At 37.9% G+C, this 27,921-nt stretch overlaps 1 protein-coding gene across 10 annotated transcripts in view; it reads right to left on the reverse strand.

Annotated features, from left to right (window-relative positions):
- The window catches only part of rnf220a (ring finger protein 220a), a 365,947-nt gene that overhangs the window by 91,826 nt on the left and 246,200 nt on the right, over window positions 1-27,921 (reverse strand). For all 10 annotated transcript variants that reach the window (XM_039736106.1, XM_039736113.1, XM_039736109.1 and 7 more), the window contains 3 exons: window positions 16,732-16,777; window positions 6,749-6,844; window positions 2,052-2,094 (listed from right to left, as the gene is read on the reverse strand). In XM_039736106.1, coding sequence (XP_039592040.1) covers window positions 2,052-2,094; window positions 6,749-6,844; window positions 16,732-16,777 — 185 coding nt within the window. The remainder of the gene's footprint in view (window positions 1-2,051; window positions 2,095-6,748; window positions 6,845-16,731; window positions 16,778-27,921) is intronic.

Raw genomic sequence — 27,921 nt, forward strand, 5'->3', positions numbered from 1 at the left:
GATGGACATTAATACAATACAAGTAGACTTCATACTATGTGAACAGGCCAGAAATGTAATGTGTCCCTGAAACTGTGAAGCAGCAGTGCTAACCACAGCACCAATGTGCCACTCACTGTGATTTATTTATTTAAAGTTAATTACTTGTATGAATCAGTATTCATTGTAGTTAATGCCCTTCATAAACCACACCATTACTTACCAAACCTAATAAAAGTACAATTAAAGACACAAGAAAAAGATACCAATTAATACAAGATAAATTTCCAAAAAGAGAAATCTCACTGCAAAGGGGTACTATACATTCCAGTTAAATGTTGTTCTGTGCCAATCCCAGATTTTTATGTGTTGGTAACATTTCTCTTAATTCATTTGTGGCACCTCTCTTCTAAGTTGTCTTTTCTGTCTAGTATCGTGGCTTTGTTGATATGTATGCAGTTATCACAGAATCAACAAGCTAAATAAAAAGGCAAGCTCGGTTATGGGACACACTCTAAGCTTTCTTGAGGTAGCAAAGGTGAAAATGAAAAAACTGAGTGTTGTTATGGACACTGCTGCACACCCTCTCTCTGAGACTAAGGACCCATTCACAACCCATTCCAGCACTTTAGCATTAAATCAGAATGCCCATAAACTGCCTGAAAAAAAGCAGTACAGAAAACACAAGCATGCTGCAGTTTTCAAGAATTTTCAGCCAACAACTCCATTTAAATCAACAGTAATGCTCATAAAACGCTGGCAAAAACAAACAAGTGTTTTGGAAGCATTTTTTCAGGAAAATACTGCCTCTTCCTGGATGAAACGGCTAATTACATAAACAAATAAACGTTACTGTGCACACCTGTGCTCCGGTAGTCTTATGACAGCTACTGAAGGAGAGGACATGTGTGCATGTACCTTGCAGTCAAGTGACAAGACTTCAGCAAATGTTTTATGTACATATTTAGTTTTAATCAGGTTAAAGCATGGTAGTGCAAACCTGGTATTCCTTCTTTGTGGTGCCAAAAATATGTAGTATGCATGTTCTCCCTGTGCATTTCTAAAATACTCAGTATTAGTGGGTAACCGAGTGTTATTACCTACTTTAACACTGAACACTGGAAATGTGACAGTAACACTTTACAAATGAGAAAACAAATTTAGTCCTTTGTGAAGTAAGGACATTGACTGCTGCACCACTAGATTACACGGTTTCAAAATATCATTTAGCAAATGGCTGAATTAAAACTAAACAGATACTTTAATTAAAGATTTCTATTGCTGTATAGTATAGAACACATGCAACTAAGTCCCTATAGTGCACCGTCCATCACATTTGCTTCTTGATTTACACACAGTGCTGCAAGTGATAAAGCATCTCCAGGAGCCTAAATTGAGCAGATTAAATTGAATAGGATGTCAATCATATTTTCTGTGCAAAACACTTTGTTGAAAATATTGGAACTTCCTTGAAGAAGAAAAAAAAAAAAACTTGAAAAACACCTGAAAAGTGCCCCAAAAAAAGTCAACTAATTATCTGGCATTAATGGACCAAGAAACACTGCTGGGGCACCTTTACACAAATGACAATATGCCTGCAATAATTCTTAGCCTTTTGCAATTTAGATGAACAGCCTAACAGTAAACTTGCATCAAAGAGGCAGGAATGTATGAAAACACCTTGCAAAGCAATTTTTAAATAGCACAAGGTTCAAAAAAACGAAAAGAGTAGAAGAATGGCTTACTGTGATCTCAGTACTATAGGCTTTGTGAAAGTAAAGAGAAAAATTACTTCAATTCGATTTGCCCTCATCCTGTCACTTGTAAGGTACATAAATACTTGAATAACAATGACAATAGTAATAATATAAGAACACCACAACCTTAAAAAGCAACGGTACAGTTTATCAACAATGAACATGATCACGTGTGCGCCAAATCAAAACACGGGGCACCACGTCGCATCTCTACCCACTCTAAAGGCACACATGCTGCCCCAACATAATTGCAACGTTTTAATTAATGTGGTAATATGATGTACGATGGGAAAAAAACAATAAAAAGACACCCACCATTGAGTCGCGTCTGCCTGTTCGCTCTCACTCGTAAAAACGTCTGAGGAAAAAAAAGAGAAAAGAGGAGCAAGTGAGAACCCCCTGCTAAATCAGCCCTGTTTTGCATTTGTTCCATAAGAGTTTCTAAACTGTGGATTGCAGCGGATTGCATCTCTCTCTTCCAATGCGCCGCTTGTAAACAAACACACACACACACACGCGCGCGCGCGCACACACACACACACACACAGAAACACACACACACACACACACACCTCTTGCCTCCCATTAGGCTTTTGCCTCTTCTCTTCCATAACGAGTACACATCCCCTCCCCCCTGCGCTTTTCCAAAAGGAAGATCCCGGGTGGCAGCCCTTCTTCGATCACAGCTCGGTCGACTACAGGGGCGCGTTATCAGGCACGCAAAAAGAAGGCACCTAAAATGACTCGACCAGGATGCACGAGGATTGAAAGCGTCTCTTGCCGTTGCTTTTCCTCTCAGCTCAGTATCGCGGGAGCCATGTTGACGACAGTCACGTGACTGGCGCCAAAAGTGAAAGTTCAACATCAAGCACTTCCTGCACCGGGCACTTCCGCTGGCGTCCACTAGATGTCAGCAACAGGCAATCCTGCGCCAGAGTGCTGATGCGAGAGATTCGCGAGCGAAGAAAGTCGAACAGAGTAGGTGATAACTAGTGCGGGGACATTTGACTCTTTCCAACTTGTTGACTTGAGGCATTAAGTTGTAATAACAGTGGCAAATAATCTCAGGATGTAACGTTTAAACATTAAAAAGTCCGATTAGTTAAAGTCACACTAATTCGGTGTGTTCATAAGAAACGTACTGTTTTAATTCATTATGTAGAAGTTCACAATAAACAAGAATAGTTGTGTCAGATAATTCTAAATATTAAATTGTGTGCTTTCAATTTAAATGGGATATCATATGTGGGGATTTTCTCGTACTGGTGAGGAAGGAGCCACTAGACAAAAAGAAACAAGTGATTTCAAAACATTAAGTAATTTTTATGAACATAAAGTATGAAATTTATTCCGAGAGAGCTGTTGTATTAAACATACTGTAATATTTCTGTTCAGCTTGCTGCACTGTCACTAACACCTGCCAAGTCGGTATGCAAACTTGAAATTGTTGTCGATGATCATCTATCCTTCTGTGTTGCTATGGTCTCTAGGTCTTGCAGATTCACTCTATATAGTTCCCGCACGATCAGGCGATATCTGACAGATGTATGAAGAACAACGTCTGTTTCAGGCTTTGGTCTTGTCACGTCTGGACTACTGCAACTCTCTGCTAGCAGGAGTATCCACATAAGTCACCAAGCTGCTGCACAAGATTCAAAATGCAGCGGCACTTCTGGTGTTCAAACAGCAGAGGTGGACACACGTCAGAGAGACCTCTCATTAGATCACCACATTGGTTTCCCATAGCCGTATGCATTAAATTAAAATCGCTGATGCTTGCTTACAGGGCACTCAACGTGTTAGCACCTTCATATATGGAGACACTTGTTAAGTCTAATGCTCTTTTAAGACCACTCGGGTCTGCTGATAAGTGATATCTGGTGATGCCACCTGTGCATGGTATCAAAACTCAGTCCAGACTCTTGTGTAGCTCCTACCTTGTTGGTATGAGCTGCCCACCTCAATGTGAAATTCTGACTCGATAAGAATTTGAATACTCTTGTTCTGTGAATACATCAGTAAGATTTTTATAATCTAGGACTCATAACTAGGTTGGTTGGGTGCATGCTTGTTTTTTAATCTGAGCTGTTCACTTGTGATGATCAGTTTGTAACCTTGCCTTGTAACACTTGTTCACAGTTTGCCGGACTGATGTTTATTCGATTATGTTGGCTTCATTTGTAAGTCACTTTAGATAAAAGCATCTACTAAGTGAGTAAATGTAAATGTGAATTTAACTTTGGCACAAGAAGGGTGTGCAGCAGAAAAGTGCACTAACAGGAAACAAACTAGATTTTTTTTTGTTTGTTTTAGGGAGACTATTAGTTTAAAAGTTACAAGATGTATAGTCATTTATGATGTAAAACACTGGTACACAACTGGAGAAAAATCATTTTATGGGATGGCTTTAATCGTTTTCCTTCCCACCAACTTACAGCAGCATCTTGGCAGCGATTGTGTGACCTTGTTATAAATGCACTAGCATTAAAACCATGGGACATTTGGTGTAAATTCAACAAAACTAATCTTCATATAACCTGACTTTATTGAAAAAGAGAGCCAATATGCAATGAGGGAATATTAAAACCTTAGTAGGCATTGCTGCAAAACAAGGTTATTTCTGTGTAGAAGTTACAAGGTTGGCTTCAGTATATTTATTTTCTGTTTTCTACATTTTGTTAAAAGGTGACTTGCTGACATTATCCACCAATTTTTCAGGATGTTTTGCTTAAATCTTGGACTGGCCCAGTACATTTTTGCATTATCACCCTTGTGTATTTACAGGCTGCAAATGCTTGCTACAGGTGGAGGAATAGGAGGTTAGATGCTCCACACCTTATCAACAGTCAATACACTAGCAACACAATATTTAACATTAATGTAAATCTGAATTTAATGAAATAAAAAAAATACTAAATACATAAAAAATGGTAAACTCTTTCATGTGACTACTCACAAACTAATAGGCCTAGAAACTTGATCTTGGTCTTAATCAGAAAATTATGACCTGATATGTTCTGGAATTTCCAAAAAATCAGGTAGAGGCAAACTGGTGGGTAGAAAAGTTTATTGTAATTAAAACATGGTCCGCAAGTACATGTATTGATAATCCCCCATCGTACAGTGCATGTTTAGCATTCATATTCAAGTGGAAGTTTTTACATCTGTAAATGATGTCAAGAGAGTTCACTGTTATTTATATCTAGCTTTTTGTAGCATTTTCTTTTAGGACCATAGTGCTGTGAGTTTCACTAGTAATCTGCTATTTTTTAGATAGTTATTTGTTTTGCTGAAGACATTGTGTTCGTTTACACTTCAGCCTTTAGGCTAAAATGCTTGGTTAACCAATGAATCACTGCATTATAGTCTTTTCCTGGCTGATTGAACACTGAATCCACTATACAAAATTTACACTCTACGGTACTTTAAATAATAACCTATAATTGATTTGGTTTCAATTTGGGAAGTGTTGACTTTTGGCATTTAAAGGACTCCTGGGCCTTGGTTCATTTTTTTTTTATTCTGTGAAAAGACATACTCTATCTGTGGTTTTCTTTCATGATATTTGGTGTCTCAACATTTTTGTGATCTACACGTCTGGTAACTTTCCCAATACTTGTTCATGCCTAGTGTCCATTGTGGATGGTTTGACTCCTCCTCACCTTGGCAGTGAATTGGATGCACAAGTTAACAAACATATATGGAAGACCAATTGCACTGCATCTGCTGTGATTCAAAACAGCACATACTTTATATCTGATATTGCATGACCAAGTTAAACAGAGGATCTCCATCTCTACTACAGAGTAAAATCTTTGTCATACTTGAGGCAAATTGCTGTGAAAATGCAGTGCAAAATAAGTCATTTGCACATGTTACAGGGAGTTTTTAAAAAAAATAGCACATATGCCTAGGTATGTTTTTACTCTGGCAAGTGAAGAAAAAGATGAAATGAGATTAAATTCACTGCAGTACAGAAAAAAGTATCTCATCTATCTCTTCTCCGTAGATCCTCTTCTGTATGTCTTCACCAACAGCTGATGTTCAGTTTGTACTCATTTGAGGAATCCTGGGTGTAAGGTCTGGTTAGTGAGGTAAAATAAGTAAAATGTCTTCTGTTCATATTATAGTCTTTTACTGTTCTAGTGTCTGTAATATGACATCAGTTATCCAGAGTACAATATAAGGAACTGCTGCCTTAAACTTTTTAAAAAAGATTTTACCCTAAAGCATATCTTCAAGATCATCATTGGAGGAGAGGGAAGCAGACACTGAGCATCAAACTGAAGCCCTGTTTCTTCAGAGTGAACGTATCTTCTGAAGTCTGACATTCTTATATCTCTAACTTATATGTCTGTAATGCTCTTTTGATGTGCCTTAACATACTGGAGTGTATTTTACAATATTTCTGAAATTCCACGTACTCGTTATCACAATTGTACTTGAGAAACGAGTACTTTTTAAAGCTGCGAATCCTACCTTGCTTAATATGTGACATACCAAGTCATTTTATACTTATGGAAAAACCTGTGCACAGGAGTAAAGTATGAGGTGAGCCACATTGGACAAAAGCATTTTCAGAATAAATACATTTAAAAGTAAACTAAAGCAAGTGAAGATTAGCAATTGTTTCATTTGTGGAGTTAGCTGTTACTGTGGATATTAAATACTCTAGTATTCAACTGTGACAGTCACTTGATCAGCCTATTGTTATGATTAATGTAATATTCTGTAACATGATAAAACAATTCCATAAGTAAATACTTGTATAACAAAAATCCCAGTAAAACACATTCACATAATTGATAAAAGCAAAATGTTTTCCATGGATAACAATGTGGAATTTTTTTCTAAGCTATACCTCATTCATAAGCATATCTAATCACAAAAGAGGTCCCACTGACATACTTTATTATCATTTTACTAACTAGTAGCACACCACACCACACATCCACAGATTCTGCGACAGTTCATTTCCCCAAATTAAGACCACCTGTGTGTCTCTGTCCCACCTGATATCTGTCGGAGTGATGAATGTCTTCTGATGAGAGAGGTGATGCTGTTGGTGACTCTCCTTCCCGTTTTATATGCACAGATAGCAAAACGGACTGTGGAGACAGACAGAAAATAAGAATACAAAATGATGATTCAGAAGATCTGAAACAGGAATTTTCCTCAATCTCCTTACTCACAAAAAGCTTCTGGGAAGACAGAGTCTATCCCAGCTGTATTGTGGAAATTTAATAGAAGAATTTTGGAGCTGTGGCTTTGCAGTGCTAGCTGTTGTACTTCCCACAGCTAAAACTAAAATAAATGTGTAATTATAGTGATGAAATCTTAGGCTGTTAGTGCTTATTCAACTTTAACTGATCTCTATTTTAAATATTTCTATGAGTCCTGTAAGTAAAGTGACTTGTTGAGTTAGAGGCAGAAATTGAGGTAGAAGCCTTGGTTTTCAGATGAAAAGCTTAATAGCAAAAAATATATGCAAATTTAATGTAAAGGACTGTTATCATGAGAAAGAGATATTCTTAAACTAGCATAATCTGGTTCTGGGTTGCAGGGTACCATATACTGTCCTGGCAACACCGGATGCAAGGCAAGAACCGGCCTTGGGCAGAGCATTAGTTTGTCAGAGGACTAACTCACACTGTCCCAATTTGGAAATTCTAGTTCATTTAATATCTACATACTGTACATCTTGGGACACGTGGTAAGGAAACTGGAGTAATAAAAATAATCTTTTTAGACATGGGAGGATCCTACAGACTTCACACAAATTGTAACTATGTGCAGTTTTCAGACTTGGGATGCTGGACCTATGCTGCTAAAATTAAAAAAAAAGATGCAAAAGTATCCAGATTAGTGCTTCCTGGACCTATTTATACATTTATCTTCTTCCCTGCAACCTGAAACGGATCATCTACTAAAGTAAAAATTATGTTTTCAGATGGGACTTGGCCTCTGATTCACAGCAAAAAAAAAACAAAAAAACTTCAGCTTTATTTACATAATCACCTCCTTTTTCACTTACAGTATTGCCCTTAATATAAAATCCAGAATAATATGTAGTACTGACTTTACTAGGTTTTCATCCCATGGTGAGCATTTGGATATTTAGGGGAAAAAAAAACATTTTTACTGATTTTTTTTTAGCTGGGCACCGTTTTTTTGGGGACACTGCCTTCCCATTGCCATATCCATGATTTGCAGTACCTTTCTAACATAATATTTTGATCCTTAAACAACAATTTCAGTCAAGCAGATGAAAGTATTTTCAGTGTACTTAGTGATTGCTCTATACTGAAGTGATGCTTCAGACATTGACAGCTGCTCCTAGAGATCATATACATTTTTTCCACATTACCAAATACTCATTATGTCTTAAGGCTGGATCACAGCCATCAGTATTACTTTACAATAATCCTTATCAGTTTCATTACAATTGTTTTTTGTATTTATTTTTAAATACACAAGGCTTTCAAAAATGACTTCATCTTTTTAGACACTTCCCACTTTCATGACAGAATAATCCTTGCAGCAGGACGGTTACATCTGTTAAAATATAACAAGCACTTAAAGTATTAATCAAACAATTTTTTTCCTAATTTGTCAGGAATGGAAAAATGGAATTTAACCTTGTGAATCTGTGCTGTCACCCAGACCAGGGCCTTTCTATTAATTCAACTGATCACAAGTTCACAGACCACACAATACAAATTAATAGATTGTCAATTAAGATCCTGTTGTGTAAGTGTTGTATGAAAAACATAAAGACCTAACTGAGCTAGAACCATTTGAGCTATTGGTTACTGGTAGTGAAGTCTAGTGGTTAAAGTTGTGGTGCACTTAGGACCACCCTGCCCCTAATTTGAATCCTACTAGTAACTTAAAATGATCTCTGCTTGAATCTGAAGTACAGTATGTCAGTTTACATTTCACCAACTTCTTTTTGTTCTATCAGTGCAACAGTCTCTCTGCTAACTATTACCATTAACAGAAATGGAGGATTATGGCCTTAGTATGGCTCAGAGTATGTTCCACTAGGCTGTACATAATAATGATGATAATGCCTCTGAAAGTTTTCCAAAAAAGTCAAAAGAGTGGAGATTTTGTTTTTATATTAAGGTAAAGTTGGAGAGACCTAATATTTCTATCCTTGAAAGACCAGGCTGCTGGTGGGATATTTTTTCCCATTTCCCCATTTGGTGAATATAACAACATGCAAGTTGTGCCTTAACCTGAATAGAGCTGTTAAATGAATATTGCATGAAACATACAGAGATAAATACCAATATGAATTAAATATACATGTGAATAACATTTCTGGATAATTATTTCTATATGGTTATTTTCAGTACATATATATTTTATTAATCTGTATATTCACTCTTTACAAATATGAATATGGGACATGGGTAGAGGAGTGACCAACTGACAAGGGCACTAGCATGGTGCCAAAAGATGAAGGGCAGTCCAGCAGAAGACATCCTTGAAAGAGAGAGACACATACTAGCAGTGACAGAGCTTCTTTGCATGCCAGTGTTATAATGAAGGGGCTACTAAGACAAAGTTGACACTTATCAGGCATGGTGCCCAAGTGAGCCTCAAGGGGAACCAGAGCGGGAGGGGCAGAACAATTCCTCAGCATGCTAGGGTACAGGCAGAACAGCAAAGGCTGAGCATGTTTGACCCTTTACTTGGATAAAGAGAAAAAATCATGGTGGGCTGTGAAAAAGTTTATTGGCTGCTGAGAGTCACTAGGTAGCAAACCTTGGACTAGGATTCCTATTTATGGAACAAAATAACAGAAGGGGGCGGCGCGGTGGGTAGCGCTGCTGCCTCGCAGTTAGGAGACCCAGGTTCGCTTCCCGGGTCCTCCCTGTGTGGAGTTTGCATGTTCTCCCCGTGTCTGCGTGGGTTTCCTCCGGGTGCTCCAGTTGCCTCCCACAGTCCAAAGACATGCAGGGTAGGTGCACTGGCGATCCTAAATTGCCCCTAGTGTGTGCTTGGTGTGTGCGTGCCCTGCGGTGGGCTGGCACCCTGCCCGGGATTTGTTCCTGCCTTGCTCCCTGTGCTGGCTGGGATTGGCTCCAGCAGACCCTCGTGACCCTGTAGTTAGGATATAGGCTGGATAATGGATGGATGGAAGTAACAGAAGATCAATACACTTTCACCAGGCTATCAAGTCACAGCTCATGGATCTTGACTAGGAGTACTGAGATTGTGTTGCTCCTTATAATGGGACGAACAACTGTGGAGACTTCATGCTATTCATGGTCCTTTTTGGGTTACATAGGACCAAAAGAAATGCTAGGAGAATTCGTATTTGTTGTCCTGTTTCCAAACACGGCTACACTGATTGTAGAAGTGAAGACAGTGATTGTGATTAAAGCCGTCTTACTAGTCTTAGATCAGTTCCAAGACTGACTAAAGTCTCAGGATTAGGATAGGACATGAGAAGGTAGGGTTCCTGTAAGGCTTATTAAGAAGAAAGTAAGCTGGTGAGCCACTCTACAAGGCAATCCGGGTTATGACCAAGGAGTAACTACTGCAGATTCTATTTGTTTATATGTGTAATTTTTTCATTTCTCCCCTCTGTAAAGAAGTTTGTTTTCAGTGTCACAGTTTTGTTTTGACCATTTAAGCCTTAATACCTCTTGAAAATAGATTGATAAAATTGTTTTGGCTGTCATACATCTGAGTACTTCTATATGTTGTATATATACATTATAAGGAATCAACATACTGCCATATAATTAATTGAAAATGAGTTTGTAGACATCATATATGCATCCATTTTCTAACTTGCTTATTCAGTTCAGGCTTGCATTCATCCAGTGTCTCTCCCATCAACACTGTATGTAAAATGGAAATCTACCCTGGACAGGGTGACAGTCTATTGCAGGGCTTAGTCATGCATATTCACTCAAACTGAGCTAATAAAGTTTAAGAAAAATTAATACACACACATCTTGGGAATGCTATAGGAAAGTCCATGCAGACATGGGATGAATGTGCATATTCCACACATTTGGTATTTAAATCCAGGAAATTTCACCAGCATTTAATGGTGTCCGGTGATTTCCGGAGGATATAACATTTAAAGGGACTCAGCCCCATAATTCAGAAAAAAAATCACACTCCTACGAGAAAAATGTTATTTAGAAAATATATGTCTGATTGACATTCTGCAGCATCTGAAAACACACTAAATGTTTTAGCTGTGACTGATTTAAAAATCTACGAGATAAAACCTTCATTATTTAGTATGAAAGTACAAATTTCAGTTAAAAGGGAGTCCCGAGAGCACATTAGTTCAATTGTTATTACATAACAAATAACTTTCAGTCTAAAAATAGACAATAGAGATGGAGCATAATCTGTGTTTTTATTAATTCTGAATGATATATGGCATAAATGACTGTTATATATTAGCTTGTAAAACTGAAGTGTCATCAGCCATGCACACACATACTGTACAAATATTTCATACAAATAATGTAATGTTTATAGATTACAGGAATATAATACATTTCATTGGTCAGTATAGAGATGGAGTTCATGATCTCAAAAGAAATAATAACTCTTTAATTTGTATAGTGCCTACCATGGTGAATAGCACCTTAAACCATTTTAAAATTCAGGTTAATGTGTACAGAGAAGATTACTGTATTCATATAAATAGTAGGGTTAAGTGATTCACTCGGAGTCCTACATAGAAGCACTGATAGAGCTACACCTGTGACCTGTCTTCATAGTCCATCTCCATGGCTGCGTTGCCTCCTTGCTTACTGTAAAGTTGGTTAGTCTGTGTCATGAACAAACACTGCTGAGCATTTGCTCATGTGATGTGTGTAAATTAACTAAACCTTCAGTGTTCTGCAGTTGCTACTACTCATTATCTGCAGTACAACATGTAGTGAGATACCATAATGGAAACAAAATGACTTCCTGCAAACTGAGAGGCTGACGCATTCAGCTAAAGACTGCATTTTATACAATGCATTCATTTACATCCTATTTCAAGTGCCAAAAATGAAAAACTGTTTTAAAACAGACGTCAAATGTTAGTTCATATTAATTCCTGAAAAACTGTAAAGCCTTATCTGTTAAAAAATGATAGCAATTGTAAGATTATTTCTCCTAGACCCTTAATGCTAGTGAGCCAAGGGAGACATTTGTAAGTGTATTTACTGTTTTGTATAACAGTATGTCTGCTAGAAGGCATTCAATTGTAAACCATTTTTATCCTTTAGAATTAGTGGCAACCAGTACAACATAAATAAATGTTATAGCTATGCTGCTAAGTTTTTGAGGTTTACATATTAGAAGCACTTACACCTTTCCCACAGAAACAGTGTTAAAGAGATTGTTTGCTTAATACAGACTTTTGTATGATTTTTTTATATATTAAAGCAATTGGGCCATAATCCTAATTTTCTCCACAGTGAGTTCTCATAAATGCAGACGACTTGCTGTTACAGTATGTTCTAGGTAGTGATGGAAAGCCTTGAATTGCCATAGCAACGACCCCAGGAAACAGACAGGGCCCAGCTAATCCCACCAATGTCAATCTTGTGGACTTCTTCTACATATGTGCACGGTTCTGATTATTAAACTGTCCAGTTTGTAAATTGCGTGGAGCCACTTCAATTCCAAGCACCTTGCCGGCAGGCTAAACACACAGCTTGGGATGCCAAGTCACGCTTTAGCTGGTCTCTTACAGAATCTGCTAATTCCCTGAACAATTTCTGTTAGACCACTACTTAACAGCTCCGTGTTGTTTATCATATTGACTGCTGAGCAATCTGAAGTTTGCATAATGAATTTAAGAAACATTAAGCACTTTCTTTCTTTCTTTACGATTTTCAAATTACAGCTATTAATGACACCTTTGAGAAAACAGAAGGAGACAACTTACAGAAAAAAAGAAAGAGCATGCTCAGATATAGACAAATAAGGGATTATTAATATAATAAAAAAAGTTTGTTTTGGTTCAAAAAGCTTTGGATAGAAGGTCTCCTCGAAAGTGTTAAAGTGCTGCCCATCAGCAGTTAAACTAAAAAAAAATTACCAATCATAATATTAAAGGATGACTTTTGAGTCATTTAGCTCATAAAAAGTGGCCTTTACAAGGTAAAATTATCATCTGGAGAGACGGATCTTTAAGAAAATAATTCATGGCTTTTTCACCCTCTGAGAGGAGAGCTGCCACAGGCTAATTTTCTTCTTAATGGCAGTGAGGCCATCAATCTCTGGACAGCTTCTTTCCCCGCCTGCCTGGTACCATTTCTGCTTCATCCCTCCCCTACTGTTGTGTCTTCAAATGCAAATAAAACCATGGTGTCGTCTTTGTGGCCCTGCTTGCCCTTCTTACAGCTTCTTGTCAATTTAGTTTTCGCCATTCATAAACGAAATTGAAAACGAAATTCTTAAATAATTAAAAATGCAATTTCCCACCACAAATTGTAGCCGAATTCAGCTAATAAATGTTGGAGGAAGGTCACCCTGAGGTACTCAGAGGATGGTGTGTGCTGGATATGGAGCCGACGACAACTGAACATCAAGTATTCCTGCCTCAAACACTGAGGCTGCTTGCTTGGATTTTCCTTCTAAGAAACCCGCCAATAGCACTTTCTCTCAGCTTTCTTTCCTAGGTGCTCTCTGGCTCCCATTCAGGTCACCCAGATCAGGTATACTTTTCTTATCTAACATTATTAGTGAGCTATATATATTACCAGGTTCTTCTTGCTCCTTTCTCTTTCTCTCTCCCTCTCTCAAAGCAAGAGCATCATAAAAGTACTAAAAGAAAACGGAGGGCGCAGTACAGACGCTGACATTTTGTTAACTGAATTCTGTTGCAAAAAGGCCATTTGAGACCATTAACTGATCTGGCTTTTCTATCTTCAGCATAGACATTGGCAGCAGGGGATATTTTATGCTTCAGCTTTTTCTGCCTGCTTAGAAAGCAACAGAAGGTGTGAAGGAAAAAGAAACTGAATAAAAAGCTTCTATGCTGACAGGCTGACAGCAGGATGAATAAAACTCTTAGCTGGTCGATTCCCATGCCATCCCGACTTGAGTGGTGATGTCTAAACAGACTCCTTTCAGGACTCTTGAGCCACTGTTGTGACATGGAATTGGATTACCTTTCCTCGGAGTGTTGGGTCAGCAGCTTGTTCTTGTACTGTAAGCTCTCTGGAATTGCACTTAGTGTCAAAGGAAAAAGTTCCCAGTTAGACATGTTAAACAGAGTTACTCAAGGAGCAAGGTGGCCAGCCTTCACTTGTTGTTTGATCTTTAATCATCTTGCCACTGGTGGGGCAGGCAGAGCTTTCTGGGCTGCAGCATGTTGCTTCAGATACCCAGATTGCAATTTATTTTGATTTAACTCTTTAATGGCTGCCCAGTTTTGGCTTTTTTACTTTTTGCATTTAACACACAGACAGTAAGGAATACTGACTTCCTGTTGCCCACTCACTGTGTGGCCCTTAGCAAGTCATTTAGCTTACCTGCGTTCACTTTGTACAGAAATACATGGAAACAACTTACAAATCCACATTCACTGTTAATCAGTATGCATAGATTGAAATGGCAAGATAAAAGATAAATGTTATTTAGTCTCCCAAACTAGCAATCAATGTTCCCAGTTAAATGCTTCTTATAAAGCAGGTTCATCATTCCACAAAGCACTATTTTCCTTTGTTTTAGACCACAATGTCAAAGTACCATGTATGTATCCAAGTCCCATGTGGCCACCACACAACAAAACAACTTGGGATCCCGGTTGGCAACCTCCAAGGCAGACATGCGGTCCAGTCCCACTCTCTGGAAATGACAATTTATCTGCTGCAGGCAGATGTTATGTGGGTGTCCCCTTGGCCTTGTTCAGGTGCTCAGGTTCTCAACAATGAGCATCATGCGAGCCGGACCCACCTAAGGAAACCGCACCACATGACCGTAATCCCATAACTGACGCTCCCTCACAATGCAGGTAATGTGCCTCATTCAGGACACCATTAGAGCAAATGCTCATTAAACACAAAGACAAACCAGCAGTACCCATGGATTCTTCAAAGAGATACAGTACTGAGGGAGTCATTTTTTTTGCTTGCCAACACACAAAGAGATGAGAGGGAAGTTAATAGTCCTGAGCAGAGATTCTCACATGAAATTGGGCATCCTTGTGGACTGAAACCTCTGCATGAGGCAGGTATTTGAAATAGTTGGGATAGATTTCAGACATTACAGACATGTAGATGAAGAGACAGAATTAAAAAAAAACAAGTTTGTACTACAACTGTAGTAGTTTGGGAACATTAGTTCTGCCTCCATATAATTAAATAGTTAAGGCTTTCTAAATAGTGACTTTTAAAGAAAAACTAGAAAGTCCATCATCACTTAAGCTGCTGCCATATCACCTGCATGACAGAATGTTTAAGTGCACATCTGAGCTCTGTATTTTAACTGTTTCATTTAGCTTTTTTTTTCTTTGCCGACAGTCATGTCTGTAATCTATCCCAACTATTTCAACTGCCTGCCTCTTACAGAACTTCCAGTCCACAAGCATGCCTGACTCCATGTGCTATTATCTGATCAGCACTATTCCCTCTCATCTGTCTCTTAACTGCTAAAATTGAGCTGAAAATGTTCCCTCTCTTTGCCAAAAAAAAAAACCCCACACAAATGGTGAGTCTGTAAAAGACTTTATTCTTTAACACTGATAATACTGTCAAGAGCACATTGGTGACTATATCATTCATCTTACCTATGCGTAAAATGTCAATATGTATTGAGCTGTGGCGTCTTGTAAAAAGCTACTCTGGGTGTTTTTTATTATAAAAAATATTCTGCATTAAATTTGAATTGATTAACTTTTACAAAAGCTAGGGAGGCCCTAGAAATAGATGTCATAGATGGGACTATTCCCTTAGAACCGGTATAATACACTAATGCTAGGCAATCTACAAGTGTACAGTCTTAATCATAATGAATATGGGGGCATTAGTATCCTTCTCATGAGATCTGGAACGAGGATCCTTACTGACCACAGTAAGGAGACCTTGCCCTGTAAACCTGATGTGCTGAGTAAGTTTAGGCTTGAGCAAACAAACTGTAAAATAATTCTTTCTCTTTTCCAATGCATTTATGGGGTATATTGGGGTGCGTGTGTGGGTGATGGTGTATTAGCCTTCTTTTAATGAGATTTGAACCCAAGGCTCTGCCAGTGATTTGATGCAAGAAAAATGTGGAACCTACTAGATATGACATTTAGAAGTTAATAACAATAATAATACATTTTATTTATATAGCACCTTTCCAGGTTTCCACATTTACAAGTATACTTGAGCCATAAAAAGTCTGCATATTCCTACAATGTGAAGCAGAGAAGAAGGCCATTAAAATAAAAATTGTATAATAATGAAAAGTATTGGCAGCGTACAACAATAAAAGTGAAATAGGCAATGAAACTTTTCTTACCTATAAAAAAAATATTTCAGTCATCTGAGTAGAGGGTAAAAACAGGTGTTAGCATAAAGATGATGTAGTGTGTTGGGCCATGGCTCTAGTGTTTTTGGTAAAACCACTGTGTGACCGTGACTCTGCATAAACTTGATATGAGAGCAAGCATTAAATTAAGCCCCATCTGGAATAGGGGCCATATATCCTGTTACTCTAGTAAATTGATATTCCACAACCCAAATCTCACCACTGATTGAGATCCTGAACAGGTCACATTGTCAGTGCTCTAATTTCATTACCTGTAAGCTGTGTATATGTAAAAATCTTCTGTATAAAATGGAGGCTGATTAATATCAAAAGTATATGCACCTGGTCGGAGACATGTCGTGTATGTTTAACTGACTCAATAAAAGCAGATTGAATCTGCTTGGAGTGGTTGAGTTTAATGGGAAAGAGCTAGGTTTAAGTAGTTAAAAGCCTCAATGGAGGTGACTGGAATGAAACATTAAAGGCAGATGCCTTTTCTTACCTTTGGGGTGCTGGGAGGTAGGCTGTCCTTTAATGTGGCGTTTTTACTGAAAGACATAAAAACATTTTGAAAAAGGGATTAGTGAGTATAAAAGATCAAACATTACGAATGGCCAACATCCCATGACAACAAAATTAATAGCAAATAATTGTGCATTATATACCAAATAATTACCCATTCTTTTTCCATACTTGTTTAAATTTAGCTTTAGCATCAAGGGATGTTAAACTCAAAAATTGACATGCCACCACTACTGAAGGGTGCACAACATTGGACCAGGCCAATTTATAGTTTCTAGTCATCTTCACATTCACATTCTTGGATTGTGTTAGGAAAACTGTAATAGCAATGCAAAAATTAGGAGGATACACACTATTTTCTTTTTGGAAATTAAAAGGAGGAGTGTGGTATAGTGGCTTTGGACTTTAAACAGTGAGGCTGCTAGTTTAATTCTCTCCTCAGACTCACAGCATGGGTTAAGCTGTATTATTTCTGATCTTGTAAGTTCCCTTGGGGAAAGGCATTACACTATATATATATATATATATATATATATATATATATATATATATATATATATATATATATATATATATTATATATAAAATACAATATTACTAATGCTTTTTGGTAAGAAACGTCCAAAAACACTTTTTCAAATCCTTCATATAAATTTGTGTTACATCACAAACCAAATCAGGGAAGACATTCTTTGAATGTGTTAAAAAAAATCCCAAATTGTGTCTACAACAATGCAAAAGCTTCTCTTAAGATTTTATTTTTTTCTGCTTGAGTCACCACCATGTACCAAAAACAGAAAAACTGTTAAAAGATTGCTGTATCTCATTTAAAAAAAAAATAAAATGACAGATCAGGAAAAAAAATCATCTTAAGCCTTCCTCCTTTAAACAAACCCCCCACCCCCTGCCTGCCCACCCTTCCAAATGCCACTCCACCAACGAAGCCTGGGGCTAAGCAAGATTTGAAACAATTACAGTCGCAAGTAAGATCGCTAAGCACATTTGAGATATAATTTTTTTATTGAAGTAATCTTTCTCTGTGGAGTTACCCCACCCTGCTAAGGGCGAGTGGTATCAGGAAATAAATTATTTGGCTGTTATTTGATTTGTCACTGGAATGCCCAAAGCAGTTAAGACTTTGAAATATGTTAAGAGCTATGCGTTGGCTTGTAAACATTGTATTAAATTCAAAAGGGGAACATAGAGAGAGAGAGAAAGAACAAGGCAGAGGGCCACAGATTTTTTTTCCCCCTCCAGGGGCTGTCCAGCTTGGGCTAATGACATAAAATCACAACCGCATCGACATTGCGGCTTTAAGATGACTGATTAGAAGCCAGAAAGTATTAAACGCTCCAGATAAAACGCCTGGCAACAATGGGAAGAGACATATCGAATCAGATTTCTTTTCCAAGACATTAATGCAGCACCCCCCCTCCCCCCATATACTCACACACACTCATGCACAAACCACTCTTCTCTCTTCAATACTGGGGACATCAATACATTTTTATGAGCCTCTGAAAAGATGAGCCCAGGCAAAGTGACAAAAAAACAAGGTTCCTGTCATGTTCACTTTGTGCCCCGTGTGTAGACCCAGATGCAGAGCTGCTTAGGCAGGATGCAGAAATTGAATTTGCCCAGATTTAATCCTCCAACGTGATTTGGCAGATGTGCAGGGGCATGAATGAGAAAGCAGAGTGAGGAGAAAGAGAAAAGACTACCTGAAGTTAGAGAAGATAAACAGAGAGAATCCAAAAATGGGAAGTGTGATGCTAACACTGGAGTTCTTGGAAAGGGCAAAAATAAAAAATAAGCACTGCTAAAAACAGAATATGACTTTTTTCAGGGTTTTTTCACATTTTAAGTGAGATCGCTATGAATGGTGTTTATTATGGAAAAATGAATGTAGCAATTGATCATCCGTCTATCTAGGCTCAAACCTACTCAGTCCATTTCATAGAAGGGGGGATGTGGAGCCGATCTCAGCAGCAGCATCAAGTTAAAGGCGGGAACAAAGGATGGACAGGGTGCCAGCTCATTATTAGGCACCACCCCTCATAACAGGGTCATTTAAAGACACCAACTGAGATTACGTGGACCTCTTTGTGAACACAGGGACAATGTGCAAACACCACAGGGACAGGATCTAAGTGGAAGTCACACCTATGTGTCTATGGAGCTGTGAGGCATTAACACCGATCATTGCATGTCTATGCACACATTTTTACTGGTACAAAAGATTTAAGGCATCTAACATTGGATTAGTATAAGCATTTGTTACACTGTGTTCTTTTTTTTTTTTAAAGTCATACATGCTGTTTTTATTTCCACTGTTTTTGTTGAGAATGAGTGAATCAAAGTGCACACTTGTCACCAACTGACTTTATCAGGTCAGGAATTTCCTGAACTAACTGCTCAATTATTTCACACATGAATAGTTTGGTAGTGTTTTTGAAGTATTAGCATTTTTTTCTGACTCATTTAAAAATGTGATGTACAGTATTACTTTTTATTTTAAGTATTAATACCAATGCATATCACTGGCATGTAGGTCCTTTGGATTCATTTACAGGTGGTATTCTTTGATAGGCCTACATAAGTATGAAGGGCAGAATGTTAAAGCAGATCCATTTATCTTCCAACCCACTTTTTTCAAAGTCAGGATGCCATAGCCTAACCTACCATCAAAGGCTTTAAGGCTGGGACCACCGCTAAAGTATATGCTGACTTACTGCAGAACACTCTTTCTTAATTTAGAAATGGAAATTGATGTACTGATGTGTTTGTGGAAAAAAAAAACAAAACAAAACATGGACACAAAGGCAGACTAAAAATATGTAAACTCACCAGGGGACACCTACGTCACCCAAGTTTCACCATGCTGCTTGCTGGCAAGTGAAATTGTTCATTTCTTTTTTCCCTTGATTGTATTTTAAAACTATAATCCATAAATACTGTATGTCAGTTTCCTTGGGTATAGTTTCACATAGCCATTAATTTGCTTTAAAGTGACGAGACCACCTTTTTAAAGAGCTTCTGTTGTACATAAAAACAAACTGACCAGGTACAGTATACTCATAGCAAATCACATAATGTGAATGCCAACATCAACAAGGGGGTATGATTTCAAAACAAGTATGTCACCACCTGAAATGTATTTCACAAGCACTGAGCTGGCTGCTGTTCTCTATCAATCACTCAGTGCGAGTATTACATAATTGACACATAAAATTTTCTTTGCCATAAACTGATGGTGGACATTTAATATGTCTATAGGGAGTTACATAAGATGCTGCCATTCTTTAATCCTAATGACCAAAAGGGTATCTTCATACTTCAGAAAGAAGCTCTTAAATAATGAATCAGACTTTCAATTTTGTTGCTTCGGTTTGTTTATGAGGGACAGAAACAGAAAGAAGGACAATGCCGACTTGTGCCTCGGGTTAGAGACTTTAAGGAAAGGTGGCAGTTGCTAATAAAGGACAGAATTCTAGATTTCTATGTCTGGCTATGAAAGACTTCTTGTGATTGTAAGAATCAATAATATCAATATATGACTTTCAGAAAACATACAGTATACTGTAATACATTAGCATTCATTTTGGTGGTGGAGTACACTCTCACAATGCTTGTTGTTTTTTGCGATTCTTACAAAATATGATTTCTCTGTGCATGGTTTACAGTTCAAATAAGAAGAAAAAGATGCTGCTGGTGACTTGATACTCTAATTTCAGTTTAAATGCAATTTTTAATGAAAAAAAATGTTGTAGGTTATTAAAATATCAAAAGGGAAAATCTCAATGCAAGAGCACACCTAATCTTGACTGTCCTGTTAAGGTTGTTTATTCACAGTGTCCATAATAGAAATTTCGGTATCACCACCTGTAAAACACAATTGCTAAAACTGCAATTTTGACTTTTAAGTTGACGTTCACTTAAAGGTATTTTCGGTATTTTTCATATTTAAGTTATTTGCACTTGCCACATGAAACTGTGTTCTAAAGTGAAGTGTTTTCTGTAAATTTAAAAAATATATTGTCCTCACTGGACTGGACTCTACAATAGAGACTAATGGGGTATCATTGGAAAATAAAAGCCTAAATGGAGGCCAGAGAGGAATGAAGGATAGATTGGCCAGCTGGACGAAAGATAACTTTCTGCCCAGCTGTTATAAAATAATGGATGGTTCAATGGAAGCCCGGACTTGGGAGCAGTTCCATCTCTCACTCGGCAGGTGACAGTGGTCCTAGCATGGCAGCCAAGTCAGGACACCCACAGGAGTGCTTGGGAGTTGAAGTCCAAAAGTGCAACCCTGTCAGGGAGGACCTCCTTACTTTCTTTACGTCCCAAAAGTGCTTTCTGGAAAACAGTGTGTGACACCCAAAGCATTCACGGGTCGGAAGACAGCAGGCAACACTCAGCGAGGAGGAAGAATAACCGGTTATCATTGTGTATTTTGTATTATTGTGTCTGATTACTGGAGAAGAGAAGTGCCTCATGGAATAAAATCCATTATTCATAAAATGTGTCCTGTACTGCTGTGTCTATAGTTTGGGTTTTTCTGGCGCCCCCTTGTGGTTACAACTGACAATGTGAGTGCACCTTTGGGTACTACTGTGAAAAGACACACCTTCCTGATTGTTATAAGTGAGTGAGGAATGGCAGAAGATCAAAAGACCTCCAGGCATATACAGGAAAGCAAATACTGTAGTCCTAAACCAGGAAAGATGGGACTATGCTGACCTTGAATAAAGTATAGGGAGAATTTACAGGATGCAGTCATTCATTTCCAATCTATTAAACAGCAGCACATGGTTCCTGTATGAGACAAGGACGAATGTTCTGCCCTTGCAAGAAAGGCAGCCTAGCAGATATGCAGACCTTTTAGGGGTACACAGAGCTCAGGGGTGCAATGACTCCCTTTTGGAGGGAGTTCTACCCTGCTGTCATTGTTACCAGGGCATATCATCCTTGACACTTGATATTATTCCAAGGCCTTAATGGACGTAACCTTGGGGTTGGGGTTTAAAGCCGGAAGAAGAATGCAGAATGAAGGCTGCCTGGCGGGAAGTAAAATGCTAGGGTTGCAGGACTGAGAGAGAGAGTGGGAGATGAGAAGAAAAAGTGGCACCAGAGTCCCTCATCATATACACAGGGACCAGCACATAAATGAAGGCTAGGAGTGAACCCTAACCCTAATTCTCACTTTGTTAATCTCTCCTTTGAATGATTTGTTACAAATACATGAGCCCCTGTGCTTAGCACTATTATATACTGAAGGTATGTGCGGTATACTGTAATTTTACAAATTAACCTGCTTTGCTTGAGAAATTTTTCTTAACTCAGTTACTATATACAAACTGTTTGCGTATGTCTATGTGTATGCTGCATAGTCATTTTTTATATTGTGTTTGAAGTACTTATTCATTCCCTAATTTACCTGCTTATTTCAACATAGGGATTTAGCCTATCCTGGTGACAGTGGGTGTAAGACAGGAACTAGCTTTGGATATTTGACCAGTCCGCTGAAGGGCTACTTACATAATCAAAACAAATCTCAGTAACCGAATTTGGTGTCACCAATAGACCCAAACTGTACATTTTTGAAAGTTAAAAGGAAACTAGAGTACCCAGAGGACCAAGCTGCTGCAGATGATTCAGAATGCAGTAGCACATCTGGTATTCCACCACTTGAGACAGGTACATGTCACTCCTTTCTTCAGATCCTCCATCTAACATTGTGTATTATGTTCAGATATGTAATGCTTGCTCACAGAGTAGTAAGTAGATTAGCACTACATTTGGAGACACGTGTGAGGTTGTATGCTCCTTCTTACCCACTCAGGGTTGTCAATGAATAGTATCTGGTGATACCACCTCTACGTGACATTAAATCTCACTCCAGACTCTTTTCATGCACAGCTCCTAGCTGATGGAACAAGCCATTGACTCCCACAATGTGTTTAAGAAGTGCTTGAGGATTTGCTTGTTTGGGGCATTTCTCTCTAACTGATACTGGGTTTATTAGGTTTTATGTAGCCAAGGAGTTTTATTTTGTTTGGAGCACTTCACCTGTGATGATCAATTAGTAATGCTGTCCTGTAACACTTGTTTCCCAAAAAAGTCCACCAGACTAATGTTTACTCAGTTACGATGACCTTTTTTGTAATATGCTTTGGATAATAGCATCTGCCCAGCAAATAAATGTAAATGTAGATGTAGAGGTAAATCTCACATGGCCACAGAGAAAACATACAGACTTTACAGTGTCTGGGCAGGAATTTGAAACCATGACTCTGGAACTGTAAGGCTGCAGCTTTAACCACAATGGTAGTAGTCCTTCACTTATTTATTAATTAAAGAAATTGTTTTATTACCAGCTTATAATTTTCTTTTAATTGAATGTAATCTGTTTGATTCTCTCTATCTGTATAAAGCAATAAGATGATGTGCCATAAAGGGCAGTACATGAAAATGAATGGTAGTGATTTGAATTCAACTCAATCAACAGACAGATAGATATGGGTCAATGGGGCCAGTGCCCATTAAAGATCTCAAATCAGAGAAAGACAGCTCCCATTATACCTAGAACTGAGAAGGGACAGCAGGTAGGTGCGAAATGAAGGTAGTTTAAAAGAAACAGCAAAGCTAAAAAATACTGTCAAGTGAAAGGTAACCTAACTGACCAAAAAATGTTCACATCTCATTCCTAAATAAACCCTTCAGAAATGTATTGAAATGCTGCCAGTACATTTTGAATGAAATCTAGTTTGCAAAATGAAGAATTATGTAAGTTTCTGCCCCCTAGTGGACATAACTGTATCCACAATGCTAATAAGTTGTTTATTGTTGTATTTTTTGCAGGATAGCTGCATAGCAAATAGCATACTTACATGTCACAATCGACTTTAAATGTAAATATTTCAAGCAAACAATCAGGTTAGTTGCAATGTGCAGAACACTGAATGAAATGAAGTAACCTAAATTCTCAGAATAACTCAGCCTGACCATGCCAATGGACGCATGATTAAAGGACCTGCATACCTCTGGCACTCTTGCACAGTCCGTTTTCCCACAGGTGTAAGATTTATCTGGCACACCAAAGAGCGAGAGGGAGATGACACAAATCAAGCCTCCTTGAAAGAGAATAAATTCACAGCATCACTAGCTCACTGTTTGTGAGATAATAAACACACTGTCTGCACCATAAATTCATGCCCTGACATACCGCATTCAGTGGCAAATTCACATAGCTGCCATTAACCCAGTATGGGGGAATGACAGGTATCACCGCAGAAGAACACCCAGGTGCTAGATTAAGTGAAACCTTCTGAAGAATTGATACAGAGGTTTTTATTGCATTCCTAATGACTTGTTTGATGTGAGATGGACAAGGCTGACCAAAGCAATTACAGTCCCTGATGATCCCGACAAGTAAAAGAAAGTCACTGGAATGGAATTTAGTAACTAGCAACATGTGACAAGAAGTAACCTCAGCCAAATCTCCTCTGCTCTCCCTCTGTACTCCTGCATGCGTAACTTTTGCTTTTGATGGAATCCTATGTAGTGTTTTTTATTTATTTTTTTTTTTGTTTTGCCTGTCGGCATTATAAAGTACATATTTTATGATTTCTTATTTGTAAGTTGTATTTTCAAGTGTCGTCTATAGCCTGGGGAATACAAATTCATTAGACAGGATCTCTGGTTCATTCCACTCCCATATGGCAACTGAATATTAGCAGTCTTTTGCTTTGGGGAGGTGGTCATCATTATAAATACTATACATGATAAAGATAGTATGACACATATTAAGTACAGTATAAAGAAGTGAAATGAGACATGACTGTAGACACAGGACCTTAAAGCGTAAGATTTCTGGTTTAACTCCTGCCTCTGGGTCACTGTGTGACCCTGAGCAAATTGTTTAATCTGTCTGTGCTTGAAATGTAAAAATACCTGTAAACAGTTGTTCATGTTCTGATCTTGGAAATTGTCATGGATGAAGGGTGCAACTGAATATACAATAATAAACAAATGAAAAATTAAAGAAAAAAAACGCCTAATGCAGAAATATTTTCAAGATGGTTGGTGTTGTGGGAACAGACATGTTCTTGAATTTGTAAACATGTGATACAAGTTTTATTGTATGCTTGTATATGTATTCTTGATATCACAGTAAGATCTCAGTATGCACAGAATTCTTAATACAGTTTCATGGAGACCGGATGGCTTGAATAATTCAAATTTCCTGTTTAATCATATTTTTCAATAACAGCAAATCACTTAGTCACACCCTTCCCATTTAAATGATTTCTCACCTAACTCATTTAGAATCATTTGTCAAACTCTTTACATTTAAGAGAGATATTAAAACTGGTATGACTGTGGCCTCTTTATCATACACACTTGTGGTGCTGGCTCTTTTGTACCCTCTGCAGGAACTTCTTAGTAGTTCTGCTAAACACAGATGGCTAAGGATGTTGGCCATCCACAGTGGTGGTGTCCCAATGTAAATTTTAAAGCCTTAAGATAGGCCTTTCAAGTGAGTGTTTGTGGAGAATTCACAGCAGTGGAAAAGATTTTTCCCACTACAATCCACAGAAAATAATGAAAATTAAATCTGTAGAGAGTACAAATGTTAAAAAATACATATAACATCCCTATATTTACTTTATCCAGTTCAGGGTTGCAGAGTGCAGGAGCCTAACCCAGCAGCACCATAGGCCTGGCAAAAACCATCCCCAGATGGAGGGCCCTGTCCATGACTGACATGTTTCAAATATTAAAATCATTTACAGTATGTACTGTATGTGGTTGATAAAAGACTGAAATTACTTAAAAAATGCAAACCTATTGTGGTGTCCTGTTTATACACCTACACAGTTCCATCAGAAGGACACATTTCTGATCATTTAAATGTAATACTAGCCAAATACCCGCGCTTCGCAGCGGAGAAGTAGTGTGTTAAAGAAGTAATGAAAAAGAAAAGGTAACATTTTGAAAATAACGTAACATGATTGTCAATGTAATTGTTTTGTCACTGTTGTGAGTGATGAGTGTTGCTGTCATATATATATATATATATATATATATATATATATATATATATATATATATATATCACACACACACACACATAAACATATATATATATACATATCCATACATATCTACATATAAACACATACATACACACACACATATATAAACATATATATACATATACATACATATACACACACACACATATATATATACAGAATCCATCAAGGAAGAAAAATCAAAAACATTATTTGTACAAAATCTTAATTTACCTATCCATTCATAAATAATTAAATGGCCAGGCTATTTCGTATCAGTGCAATACGCTGCTTGTTAAAACGGATGACTCCCGCTCTTACGTGCAAGTCTGCGTGGATATTATGAACTATCGTATTTGTTCAAATTGTATTTAAATTTTAAATACAAGGAATTTTTATATAGTCGACAGAAATATCTTTGGTAGGAATGTAAGTTAAATGTAGGCATCATTGCATAAATTTTTCTTCACCATAGAAATGTAAAGAGTAAATTCACCTTACATTCCAACCAAAGATATTTGTGTCAACCAAATAGAACTTGAAAAGATATATTTTTTCGAATGTGATCGCGTAATTCAGATCCGAGTTGATGCGCACTACATCAAGTCCACGTGCTATTGTGCTTTCGCCTGCATGCATCAATAAGTCACCCTACCCTCGCTCTTACTTTTTACCGTTCATCTAATGACTACACTGAGTATGGCTTTACCAAAATAATCATTGATGGCGAAAAAAGTATCCATTATTCATAAAGCTTCAATTGGTGATCTGTCTTTCTGCGTTAACCACATATTTTTTCATACGTCTCAAACCAAGGGGGTGCGAGGGTAAAATGAATCGGGAAGCGCTGATATATATGGATGTGTGTGTGTGTATATATATGTATGTATATATATATATATATATATATATATATTGAAATAGTTTTACTGTGAAATAATGCAAAGAGTACGCGACACGTGTTTTGCCCTAATTTTGGGGTCATCAGGCGTACACACTCACTGCATCCACTCTCGGGAATCGAACCTCGGCGCTAGAGGTGAAGCCTCTTCCATTGCGCCACGGCGTGTGGTTTGTCTGTTTGAGAGTATGTAGATCGGGTATATATATATATATATATATATATATATATATGGAAGAGAAGGTCTGTGATACGGTTTGCATATTAGCAGTTGGAGATCCCCAACGGGAGAAAATGAATCACGATCCCCACACGGACCTAGCCAATTCCCCCACCCCCCTCCCCCTGTAATGTATTGCTATATATTGCCTTTGATTCTGGTAAGTCTAAGCATTATCCTCAGATGAAGACCCCTGGTAGGGGTTGAAAGCTCAGGAATAAAAACTACTTTATGATATGTTATTTATTTTCTCCCTTTGTGAATCTCCAACTGCTAATATATATATATATATATATATATATACCCGCGCTTTGCAGCGGAGAAGTGGTGTGTTAAAATAAAAAATAACGTAACATGATTGTCAATATACAGTAATTGTTTTGTGAGTGTTATGAGTGTTGCTGTCATCAAGGATTTGATTATCATTATTTCTTTTAATCAGGTTCGTATTTGTAGGATGTGTTGTGTTCCAAGTTGCATTCCGTGTTTGTCAATCGTTGTAAAGATGACAGGTTTCATTCATCGATTCGTTTCTTTCTGCAGCAATAAACAGCTCGTCTTCCTCTTTATCCGAGACGTGACACACTCCATGCACGGGTTTTTTTTTACACTGTCTTCCTTTAGTGGGACATTGACTTTTTCCACCGTGTGCTTTGTTTCCGCAGTAGCTGCACTTATGAATATGCTTGTATGTGTCAGACGCTTCATATTTTTTTGCTGCCTTCTCAATTGTGTAATTCGGTTTTTGTTCAGCACTCTTTGGAACTGTTGCTTTTTGTCTGTGCACTGCGTCAGTTCACGTGAGCCACTCGGTGTACATGCATCGAAGGTTCCCAGCTGTGCTAGTGCCATCTCGTGCGATGTCCACAGCTGTATTTAATGTTAGCTAAGACCCAGCACATAAAAGTTTCTCTCGCAGTTTCGCTGAGTTTGTGCCAAACACCACCCTGACCATCTCATCTTTGTCTG

The sequence above is a fragment of the Polypterus senegalus genome, chromosome 14, assembly GCF_016835505.1.
Source record: "Polypterus senegalus isolate Bchr_013 chromosome 14, ASM1683550v1, whole genome shotgun sequence".
In the NCBI taxonomy this organism is placed as follows: domain Eukaryota; kingdom Metazoa; phylum Chordata; class Cladistia; order Polypteriformes; family Polypteridae; genus Polypterus; species Polypterus senegalus.